Raw genomic sequence first — 12,622 nt, forward strand, 5'->3', positions numbered from 1 at the left:
GTTATTCAAGGAAGTATTAAATTTAATAGTTTCTACAAGTATGGCCTACTCTTATAGCCAAAAGTATTTCTTTAAATCTGACTTGTTCCTTTTGAATTAATTTGCTAGGAAAAAAAGTCCACTGAATATGTAAAAGTATTTTTAGATGCAGGATAGAACAACAGATCTCGTTAACTCCTATTTCTACTCTATTCAGTTCTCACTAAATTGAATTTTTCACTAGTACGGTATGTTTAGGAAGTGTAAAAAACATTCCCAATGAAGCTTTTTTGCTATCAAGTGAAGATGCATCTTAGTATTTCCAAAGCTTTGAGTTAAACATGCTGTTAATGCAAAAAATTGCCCTCTTGGGTTTTCTTAAGTTCTCTCACCACAATCAATAACTAGCTAATTTTTACACTCTTCAAACATTGTTCATTCAGATGGTGTGTTAAGTTTTACTGTTAGTTATCACATGCCATTTTGAGGTTATTAGCAAAGGAGAATAGAGGTAAAAAACTTGAAACTTTGCAATATATAATGGTTTTTATATGTACACATTTATACTGTTAGTATACTGCCTAGCACAGAACTGATGCAAAATTATCTATTAATTTTTCTAAGGATACATTAACTGATGTTCAGAATTAGTCCTGAAAATGTGTTAAGACTACAGAAGGGAGAATTACATGGATTAAAAAAACAAAAAGCAGCTTTAGTTTTTTGCCATGGAATTTAGCACATTTATGGAATTTGGGGCTAAGAGACACTCTAAAAATCAACGTTTAATCTCTTTACACCTAAGAATACTGAGTCTCCTCAAAATTAAAATGGCTTGATTAAGGGTAATGAACAGCAGAGTCAGAATTAAAATTAGGAGTCCAAAGACATGGGTTTTAATCTATAGCTTATCCCTTAAACACCACCAGTTTCTTGGTGTCAAAACGCAACTCAAAAATATGGATTTTCTTTATGTATTATGTGCTACATTTACTAACTTGTATACAATTTCAGAATTCTTGTCAATACTGTTCTACTAATTCCTATCACTGTTTAAAACCATCTGTATGGCCTTCCAATGTTTACACCTAGTTTCAGCTGTAATATTCCTAGCCACCACAAGGAGGAGATTTTGTTCAAAACGCCACAGCTCAAAAGCAGACAAACCGATGACAAGAACTAGGACTTTACTCTCAAATCCATCCCTTTATTTTAAAGTACCACTAATTAGGCCCTACGCTAATGGAAACTCTTCCATATTATCTGGTTCTTGCATAGTGTAATACATTCCAAAGCTTTATAAAATGTGATCTAAACTGTACATTTGAAGCAGGCTTTAATGGAAAAACTAATTCAAAACAGGCTCAAGAAATGTACAGAACAAGTAAAATCTTGCTTACCATTTTTGCTTCTGACTGTACTGGTTGAGGGGAGGAAGGACCTGGAATTCCTGGAACACTAGGCACCATGGTGACTGGCCGAACAAGCTATGCAAAATATATTAAACAAATAATTGCTAGAGGATATATTCAATATGAGATTTGTGCTATATCTGCACAATGGTTATACAAATTTGAGAGTTCAGAATCAGAAAACTGTAAACCCTTATTATCTACTGTCCTGATTTATCTTTTCAAATTTGTCAATTTCCATAAAAGTTCACAGAGAGTGTCCTTATAAACAATTCCTGCAATAATCAAAGTACCATGGAATTACTGGACATGTGTTTTCGTACACATATATTCCTAAAGAACAGAAATCTGTGTTAATAATTGAATTCTACAAATCTAGTCAAAGTGAAATGGGCTGAATAAGGAATAAATTTCTTAAAATTAAAAATACAAGGAAGAATTTGAGAAACTTAACAGAAGACCATGATGGAGGGGAAGGGGAAAAAGAAAAAAGTTAGAGAGAGGGAGGCAAACCATAAGACACTCCTGGATACTGAGAACAGACTGAGGGTTGATGGGCATTGAGGAGGGCACTTGTTGGGATGAACACTGGGTGTTGTATGGAAACAAGGAAAAGAAAATTTTGAGAGGATGGAAAAACATTTTCTAACCAATTATGTTTGTCTTGAATGGTATATGCTGTCATTATAAATATGAATGAATACACACTACTAACCCCTAGTAAGTATTTTTTTGGATTCAGTTTCATAAACCAATCAAGCAGCCCTAGATCAGTTTACAGAGTCTAAACCTCAAACTTACCGGGACTGCAGCTGGAACATGCACATTAGAACTTGTAATTGATGCGGGAATAGCAACAGGCATGGTCTGTCCATTAGGAAGATGCAACAGAAGAGGAAATGGGCCCGGTACAGGACTAAGAAAAACAAAAGAAGAATAATTAAAGGTAAGAAATCCTTATCAGCCACTTCTAACAATACGAGAGTATTTTTACTCCTATTATCATATCATTTAAAAATAAATTTTCTAACCACTGCAAAGCAAATTACAAAATTTTATTATTTTTAATTGTATTCTAAATACATAATGTATATAGCAGTGTGGAGAAACAACAGGTCCAGAAAAACAGGACAATCTCCAATATGCTGAATGAGAAAAATTCTTATCAGAAGGTCTTGAGGGTCACCTGGCTCAGTTGATACAGCATTTAACTTCTGATCAGGTAAGTTGAGCCCCATGTTGAGTGTAGAGATTACTTAAAATGTTTGGGAAAAAACCAAAGTCTTGACATATGTTTAAGAACTGAAAAAAATGTCATCTGCTGGAGTAATTTTATGTATTCTGTGTGAAACAGCATGAAAATTAGAGACCACCTTAAATTCACACTCAATGCGATTTTTTTTAAAAATTAAGTTTTAGATATTTATTTTCTAATCTATTAGATAACACTAAGAGAAAAAGACAACCCAAATACTTTTTCCAAAAATCAAAGCATGCAGAACATGATTAACATACACACACAAAACTAAGGCCACAATTTGAATTATATGTTGTGGGAAAAACTGTGACAAGAAAAACTTGATTCATAAACAGTTCAATGACTGGCCCAAATCATCACTTACACGATTGGCCTGTTGGAGGATGGTGCCTGGGTGATCACAGTACTTGAGGTTGGTGAAGGTACTGCTTGCTGAATAATTACACTGGAGTCAGAACTTGTAAGCAGCACGTTGGGAACCTGTAATGATGCTGGACGAACGATAGCTGATGTGGGCTGTGCAGTTTGTGCCAATGGTACCTCCTATTTAGTGATGAAATAAAAAAGGGTGGGATTTAAAATTATAAGTCAATCCGGGGCACCTGCGTGGCTCAGTTGGTTAAGCGTCTGACTTTGGCTCAGGTCATGATCTCGCGGTTCGGGAGTTCGAGTCCTGCAGCAGGCTCTGTGCTGACAGCTCGGAGCCTGGAGTGTGCTTTCAGATTCTGTGTCTCCCTCTCTCTCTGGCCCTTCCCCTCTCAAGCTCTGTCTCTCTCTCTCTCTCTCTCTCTCTCAAATAATAAATAAACATTAACAAAACTTTTTTTTAATTATAAGTCAATCCATGAAACTTAAAAGTGAACAGAATATAACACACTTCTAAAAGCATCTACACGCGTCGGGCTCTGTGTTGACAGCTCGGAGCCTGGAGCCTGTTTCGGATTCTGTGTCTCCCTCTCTCTGACCCTCCCCCGTTCATGCTCTGTCTCTCTCTGTCTCAAAAAAAATAAACGTTAAAAAAAAAAAATTAAAAGCATCTACAGAATAATACCCTCCCCCAAAGTAATGTCCGAAGTTATTTAAAATTTTACAAGCTAAAGTTATTAAAAAGAAAATTTTAGAAGTAGCTAAAAAGCGTCAAATATAACGTTCATATTTGAATTTAAAAACACCTAAAAAAATAATAAAAATAAAAACATCAGAGTGGTGTTTCTTTTTTTTTTTCCATACTACTTGTTTTCCTATCAGTCCAGAAACAGGCTAAGTAACTTGGCTATGATTCCATGAACATTTCTGAAAATCCATGAGAGACTGCCTAATCCTACTCCATCATTATACTGTAAAAAGGGGAAACAGATCCAGAGAGACTGATACAAATTAGTAATAGAAATGATTAAAAAATTTTAATACAAATGTTTGCTACAACAATTTATTAATGTCAAAAGGTCAAGTAATGTTGATATCCTGAATGTAAAACAATTCCTGGAGTGAAATCTTTGCAAATTAAAGAAAAACACAGAATTTGTTGAGTTAGCCAGGACCTTAAAGATGGTCTTTTCCCCAGTTTTACAGATTAGGAAGAGATTAAGAGCTTTACCTAGAACTCCTTTTACTAGTTAGGGTAAAAATTGGGTCTACTGTGTTCTTAGAATTGGTCTTTACGCTGCCTCTTATTATCAAAATCTTATTTAGCTACATAGGAAGAAAAGATCAACTAGTACTATTGGAACTTCATTTATTCAACAAGTTTGAGAATTTATAGCATGCCCTCAAGGGCTACTGGGAAGAAAAAGACAATTAACAAGTAGAACAAGAAAATTCCAAATAGTAGTATGTTATAAAATAACAGTACAACATAATAAATCATGAAAGATTAACTGAGGGAAGGTTGGGGTTGGCTTACTTTAGATAGCATACATAGTGAGGTGAGGTGAGCTTTTCTGCAAAAAATGGTGCTGGATGAACAGATACTGAAAGGCTAGCCGGAGAAAATTCTATCTAGGGAGAGGGAAGCAATACCCTTAATTATGTTTTAATACTTAAAACTAATACCATTAAGTATTAAGTTTTAATACTTAAAACTAATACCATTTTAAGAGTAATGTCTTTAAGGTAGGAAAAAACTTAGAATATTTGGGGAATACACCAGAGTGGCATGAAGTGAAGGTCGAATGGGCAGACAAGCTCAGATCAATGAGGCCTTATGAAAGGACTATTAGTTATCTTAAATGCCATGGCTAACCACTGAAGGATTTTAAGCAGGAAAGTGATTATATAATGTATTACAAATAAAGCTACCTATAGAATATTGGAGATGGAAGTAGAAAGTCCAGTTAGAAGTAATTATTAATAATCCAAGTAAAAGATGATGGCTTGCGACTAAAGTGATGACACTGAAGATCAAAGAGGATAAATTAATATTTCAGAAAGTAAGTCTGATAAGATTTGCTATTGGTGTTGGTGTGAAGAAAAAGAAGAAATTAAGGATTCTTGACTTGAGCAACTCAATGGGATGGAGAGAAAATTTACTGAGATAGGGAGAATTATGGAAAAAAAATCAAGAGTTCTGATTTAGATGTATTAAGTTTAAGATGTCTTTCAGTCATAGAAAAGGAAATGTCAAGACGGGAGTGAGAGATGAAAATGGAAATCCAGGCGATATCTTGGTTGATAGAAGTTTGAGAGTCATCAGCATGTAGATGGTTTTTAAAGTTATGGTCTAGGTGATCTCACCTAGAAAGAAAAGTGAAGAGGGCCCAGAATGGACTTTAACAAATTGGCATGGCTATGCCCTGCCCAGGAGGAGGCTAATGACTGAGGGAGGAATGTAGCAAGGATTACTCCTGAAAGAAGCTGAAGCAGCAATGAACAGGGAAAAACTGTTGAGTGTGAAGGGACTGGCACGATCTTTAGGAAAAAAGATATTCATATCAAAGAGTTAACAATATTTCCTGTAACTGTGATAATGTGGAAACCTTTATGTCCAAAAAAGAACAAGATAATTAAATACATTAAGATAATGATAAAGTACAACCATTAAAAATTATGATTTTGTGCGAATGTAAACTGGTATGGCCGCTCTGGAAAACAGTATGGAGGTTCCTCAAAAAATTAAAAATTGAGCTACATAATGGCCCAGCAATTGTACTACTAGGTATTTATCCAAAGGATACAAAAATGCTGACTGAAGGGGCATATGCACCCCAATGTTTATAGCAGCACTATCAACAATAGGCAAATTATGGAAAGAGCCCAAATGTCCACTGACTGATGAATGGATAAAAAAGATGTGGTATATCTATACAATAGAATATAACTCGGCAATCAAAAAGAATGAGATCTTGCTATTTGCAACAATGTGGATGGGACCAGAATGTATTATGCTAAGCAAAATAAGTCAGAAAAAGATAAATATACGATTTCACTCATATGTGGAATTTAAGAAACAAAACAGATGAATACAGGGAAGCAAAAATAAGATAAAAACAGAGAGGGAGACAAACCATAAGAGACTCTTAAATACAGAGAACAAACTGAGGGCTGCTGGAGGGGTGGCTGGGTAGGGGGATGGGTTATGGGTGATGGGCATTAATGAGGGCACTTGTTGGGATGAACATTGCATGTTATATGTAAGTGATGAATCAATAAGATTCTACTCTTGAAACCATTATTACACTACATGTTAACTAACTTGGGTTTCAATAAAATTCTCAAAAAATGAAGAAAATTATGATTTTGGAAATTTTCTAATGATGTGGGAAAATGTTCATTAATGTTGAATGTCGAATGTATGATATAAAAGTAAACTCGGATCCGGATGCCTGGCTGGCTCAATTGGTAGAGCATGTGACTCTTGATCTTGGGGTCATGAGCTGAAGCCCCATGATGGGTGTACAGCTTACTTAAAAAAAAATTAAAAATAAATATTTTAAATTAAAAAGTAAACTAGGATCTTTCTTCGAATTTTTCTTTGTATCTATTTATCCTTCTAACGAGCTATTCACTTATACAGTATATTTGTATAAATGCAGGCATATATCTAGGAAAAAATGTTTCAAAATATTAGTATTTCTTATCACTCAATTATGGGCTAAGAGGAGATTTTGGTTTTCTTCCTTATATTTTTCTATATTCTTAAAGTTTTTATAAAGAGACTCACTTTTATAATTAGGAACTGAGGAAAACACCCCACAAAACATCTAAGGTCAAAGCCATGTCATCCTCTGCCATGACAGAAATCCATTAATCCATTTATGGTTTTAGAATAAAATAATCTACACAGAAACATTGTCAATGCTTCTTCATTGTGCCACACATAGTACCCCATGTGTTCATTAGATGTGCTTATGAAAAAAAGCAATCAAGAAATACTCACAATAATGGTTACTCAACCCATACTATAGCCCAGAGGGTCCCAAATTACCAAGGTATTCAAGATCCAGGAATAAGCCCTAAATTGCCTACAAAAGGCCTGTACTAAGACAGTATCACCATCACCTCAGTTGGCAGTACCAAAGACCCATTGCTGAGAATGAGTATTGCTTTAGCCCTTAAAAAGCCTAAATAACCTTGGTTCGAGCAATTTTTAGTAGTAAAGATAAAGCTGTCACTATATAAGAGCAGTGAAGAATAGGGGCGCCTGGGTGGCTCGGTCGGTCAAGCGTCCTACTTCACCTCAGGTCATGATCTCGCAGCTCCAGATTCTATGTCCCAACCCCCTATGTCCCCAACTCCCCCGCTTGCACTCTCTTTCTCTCAAAAATAAACATAAAAAAAAAAAAAAAAGTGGCAAAGAATAAAATAACAAAACCCAGAAAAATTAAGTTTTTATAAATTTGTGTAGCCTTTAAAAAATAAGTTTTATTTAAAATGACTGCTGTCCTCCCCTATAATTTTTCTGTGTAATAAAAAGCCAATTTTTTACAAAAGTGACGTCTTCTTGCCCTGAAATTTCCATGAGTATTCACAGGCTCTTACATGTAAGACTATTACAACCTGACACTCAATTATGTACAACTTATTACATTAACATTTTATGTAAATCAAATACTAAACTTTACTTGGGGTGATTTTTTTACACTAAGTTTCTATTTCTACCAAAAATGCAAATTTCTAACCTTTTCATCACTGGTAGTAGATTCTGGGTGAGGTAAAGGACTATCTTGGTGAGTTGTTTCTACAACAGAGGGCTCCTCAATTTTGCTTCTTATAATGGGTGTTGCAAGAGGGGATAAATCTAGAGGCATCTAAAATACAAACGTTAAAAGAAAATGTTAGGAATTCCAAAATGCCAATCAGCATTTCTAAAATAAGAAAGCAGGAAGTGTTAGCTATGATTATTGTTCTGTTAGAAGTACTCTTTTTTTTAATTTCATGGTTAACAACATACTTTTTTAATGTCGTCTTCTGAGGCTTTCTTGAATTCATTCTCAAATGGACTTGCCAATTCATTAAACAAACCCACTTCTTCACAGTTTTTCAAGAATCTTGTTGGTGTTGGGGTCTGATCTGAAATAAACGTCAAGAAGCAATCACATAGATTTAAATATCATGCAGGACCCTAAAATATAGCTAGTAAATTAACAAATTAGCAGGACTGGTTCAATCAGCTGTTAATTCTCTTTGGAAAGACCTCTTCCTTTAAAGCAAACAAAATTTGGTTAAGTTTTTGTTGCAGTTCAAGATATTTCCTCCAACTTTATGAACCATAAAAGTATGAAAAAAGTCCTTCTTCTTCCTTAGTCCAGACCTTCTCTCTGAGTAGAGTGACAAGAATCTTCTACTCAGAGATCAACTATTATCATTATTTAAGGCAGTAAGAATTTTAAAAATTTTACATTATTAAAAAATTATGATTGTTTAAAATACATGCAGTTTGGGGAAAACTAGGACTAGAGCATGTATCTTCACTCTAGCCTGGCCCTTCCACTAGTGTTCATAATCTATTACGAAAGCAAGCTTAAGATAAAACAGAATTCTTAGGAGGTAGATCAAAATACTACAAGGAAGAAAAAGAAGGTTAAAACAAGAGCCCTGAAACAAAAACAAACCAAAACAACAACAACAACAACAACAACAAAAATAACCAACCCTCCCTCCTTATTACTATCTGCTAAAGCCAATTTTCTATTTTAATGCATTTTTCAAGTTTGGAACAAGGGGCTATTTAAGAGTTACATATTTATGTAAAGTTCTACCTTAATTTCTAGGCAGTAGAGGAATAGTCAACTCTATTTTCTCACAACTTGGAATATTTTAACTATCCTTGAATATGTACTTATGCTATGTACACTAACACATATACTGGTTATAGAATAAATGCCAGTTAAGGTCCATGTTGAATAAAAAATAGTATTTTTATGGACTCTGCCTATTTGGTCTCATAATTTTCCAGGCTATTTATTCATACTGACCAGAGTTGGTGGCACACTGAAATTCTATTCACATTCAATGCATTTTAACTTATAGGTTGTATTAGGAATCTAGCCTAAATTAAATACATGTATAAGGATGAATCCTGGTTTAAGATTTTGTAAGATTAAAATTCATATATTTGTTAAATACTGTGTCCCCAGAATGGGCATTACTTATTGTTTCATCTCTGCCCCACATATATCTAGAGTACTGATATGCTTACTACATATAAATATATTTAACACTAAAATGACCTACATGTCACACATATGTATAATGTAAGCCTATTTCAAACACTACTAGTATTATCTAAATTACTGAAGAGACTCTCTCTTGCCATCATTTTACCTGTTAGTCTACAACATACGTACCCACTAACCCTCAAAAGACTTCTATAATTCTATTACAGTAAGGGCTCAGAATACTCATATCAGTTTAAGTCCATCATAGCTGAATTAGTAAACTGAATATAAATCTGACTCTTCTATTCACATGCAAAAGGTCTATCTCACCTCAACAGAAGGCTCCTAATTTGTGTTAAAGGGAGAGAAAGAGCTTAAAAATAACCATGTTTTATGCATATGCATTATTAGTGATTACTGGAATGATGAAGCCTGAGAAAAGAAACATCAACACAGGCACGGTTTAAACATCAATGGTTTAAATATGATATGCAGTGGCTTATGGCTACTGACCATCAAATATATACCACACACATCATGCATTATACAGTAATGCTAAACTACTTATTTCAACATATGTTAGTAAAAAAATGGTCAAGTGCTGTGTTTGAACATGTTCTATTTTTCTACTGTAATAAAGGTAAAGCAACAGGAAATTTCTAGAAACCAATCTCGAAACATTTTTAAGTTGAAAATTTCCAGACACTGCTCTAGGGCAGGAAGTTTCAGACAAGCAAAGACCTTCACGCCTAGGAGAGTGAACTGTCCAGGTTGTTGTTACTTTGTTTGACTGCTTTTTTTTGGTTCTAGCTCTTTAGATCTGATGTATACAATTTTAAAGAAATGTATAGCTCATTCTTCTCTGCTTCCTTTTACGGAACTAAAGATACGCTGAGCATTCTCTCTTTCATTTTTCCTAGTTTTTGACAAATTACCAACTTTTTGTTACCTCAAATTTTTTCAGTACAAAAATTATGATACTGAAAGTACAGGAAAAAACATCTGCCTCGTTATCTCTCCAGAGCACTGCAATGACAATTTCTATGCTGGGTATTAATTTCAAAATATTCATAATATTCAGATATCAGGGTTAATTCCAGACTTACAAGCAGTATAACCCAAACTTTAGAAAAGAATAATTTAGGGGTGATTCTGAATACTTACGACTTTGTGGTTATGACACAAAAGGGTCTGAAATTTATATAAATATATTAAGTTTTACATGAAACTTTGTTTTCTTAGCATGATACTTATAAAATATAGAAAGTGCAGTAAAACTATGCGTATTATGTGTGTGTCCATACACATAGACGTGTGTGTATATATAATTAAATACCAAAAAAGGGGCAGCTAATACAGCATGAGAGGACAATAAAACAATGCATGAATTTTCTCTTTTCACATATTGTGAAAGATATTCATCTGCTTATGTAATACTGTATGTTCATAGGCTCAAAACACAAGAAAAGCAAATACTGAATTTAGGCCCCTTTATTGAGAGTATTTTACTAACACAGATGTTTTAGTCCCAAAAGAAATATAAACAAATTCTAGTGAGCAAGTCAGCTAATTGATCTCTCTCCAACAGGAGGAGCTTGATCATTTCCTATCTTCCCACAGCATTGTAAACCAGGTGTAAAAAGCTAAAAGAAACACTGACTAAATATCACATTAGTTCAATTATCAATTAAATGTAAATTCTGGAGATGCTATAAAAATGCTCCTGGGGTTCTAAATTAATTTCCACAAAACTGACATTGAAATCTACATTTGAAAAACCACACAAAAAAAAGTGAAATGAATGGTCAGAAGGAAACATGAAAATGTAATGGGTAAAATACATGTTGCCAACATTTACTGTAAATGAATTGGAATATCACCAGACTATATTATTTACAGAGAATACACAAAAATTGTGCACATTCCAGGTGAAATATGTATATAAGCTATTAATAAAAGCATATACTAACCAGCCACAATGACACTGTCATTACGTGCTGGACCAAATTTCAGTGTCATCTCATGTTTATGTTTATGGACAGCCAAATGATCCTCGTTGGTAAAACGCTGTGGCAAAAAGTTTTAAAATATAGTTAAGATTTTCAATTTGATCAAATAAGTAAAATGATAAGGAAATTCATTTCCACAACATGTAAAACCACCATTAACAATGAAATAGTTTGTTAACTATAAAAGAATCTATTGTTAGTATAGATAAACACAGAAGACTTCATATAATCATAGAGAAACCCATTACCCAAGAATAAGCAATACTGATGTATTACTAAGTCACAAAACTCATTTGACTGAGGCAAACTCATAAAACCTGAGGCAAAGAAACTTCATATAAATTTCATTTGGATACTAAAAACAGACCACTACTGTTTTTTTCTTTTTTTTGCTTTATCATAGTAGAAATATATATTCCATGGTACAATGACTTCTGAGGAAAGCACTGTATTGACCCAGACTTCAGGTTACTTACCACTTTTAAAATGAGAATTCTCTTATAAAAATATTATTCCCGGACAAATTAAGAAGTAAATCAGGTTCTTTATGTTACCACGTTAAAAAAGAATGCTTTTGTTATAATCCAACAAAGAAATAGCAACCAATATAATAAGCTAGTTCATTTTAAAATAAAATTATGTCTGGACATCAACCTTTATGAAGACGCTCCTTATCGAGCAACAATTATAACTGAAAATAGGGAGCACTTATATTTTATTTCAGAGCAATAATTATAAAATGCCACATTAAGAGATATAAACTCTCTGTTCTACATCCTTATAAACGGGAATGTTAAAATTATACGTATTTGAACTCAGTTCCCCTAAACCATCAAAATGGATTCCTTCTCTTGTAGAAATATTACTCCTGAATAAATTAAGAAGTAAATCAGGTTCTTTATGTTACCATATTAAAAAAAAAAATGCTTCTTGTAATTCAGTGAAGAAATAGCAATCAATATAACAAAGCAGTTCATTTTATAATCCAGCTCTTTCCCACTCAAGTGCTATCTTACTATTGCTTTATCATTGTAAGAATTACTCCCAAATTTGGAGGAAGAAGTAGCTGTCTTTTCATAGACTGCTGAATAACTGCTCTTAGAGAATGAACATACGTGTAGAATTTACTAGCATATTTAATTACCTTACATTACAATTTTAAATACACATGTATTACATTCCACTCTAAAAGTACCTTAAAGCAAGATTCACTTTATGTCCAAAGAACCTAACAATGTAATTTCTCCCATGAAGGCAATAATTAAACATTTGTGAATAAATGCATTTTGGTAGAGGTCATAATTAACAGATAAGAATATGGAAAGTTATCTCCTAGGAACTTATTCTACCATATCCCCTGCCTGGATT

At 33.7% G+C, this 12,622-nt stretch overlaps 1 protein-coding gene across 10 annotated transcripts in view; it reads right to left on the reverse strand.

Moving 5' to 3' along the window:
- ATF2 (activating transcription factor 2) overlaps positions 1–12,622 on the reverse strand; it is an 81,838-nt gene that overhangs the window by 33,019 nt on the left and 36,197 nt on the right. For 9 of the 10 annotated variants that reach the window (XM_045480265.1, XM_045480268.1, XM_045480272.1 and 6 more), the window contains 6 exons: positions 11,216–11,312; positions 8,039–8,157; positions 7,767–7,895; positions 3,014–3,192; positions 2,193–2,307; positions 1,380–1,466 (listed from right to left, as the gene is read on the reverse strand). In XM_045480265.1, the coding sequence (XP_045336221.1) occupies positions 1,380–1,466; positions 2,193–2,307; positions 3,014–3,192; positions 7,767–7,895; positions 8,039–8,157; positions 11,216–11,312 (726 nt within the window). The remainder of the gene's footprint in view (positions 1–1,379; positions 1,467–2,192; positions 2,308–3,013; positions 3,193–7,766; positions 7,896–8,038; positions 8,158–11,215; positions 11,313–12,622) is intronic. The other variant, XM_045480273.1, reaches the window with a different exon arrangement.

This window comes from Leopardus geoffroyi, chromosome C1, assembly GCF_018350155.1.
Source record: "Leopardus geoffroyi isolate Oge1 chromosome C1, O.geoffroyi_Oge1_pat1.0, whole genome shotgun sequence".
Classification (NCBI taxonomy): Eukaryota; Metazoa; Chordata; class Mammalia; order Carnivora; family Felidae; genus Leopardus; species Leopardus geoffroyi.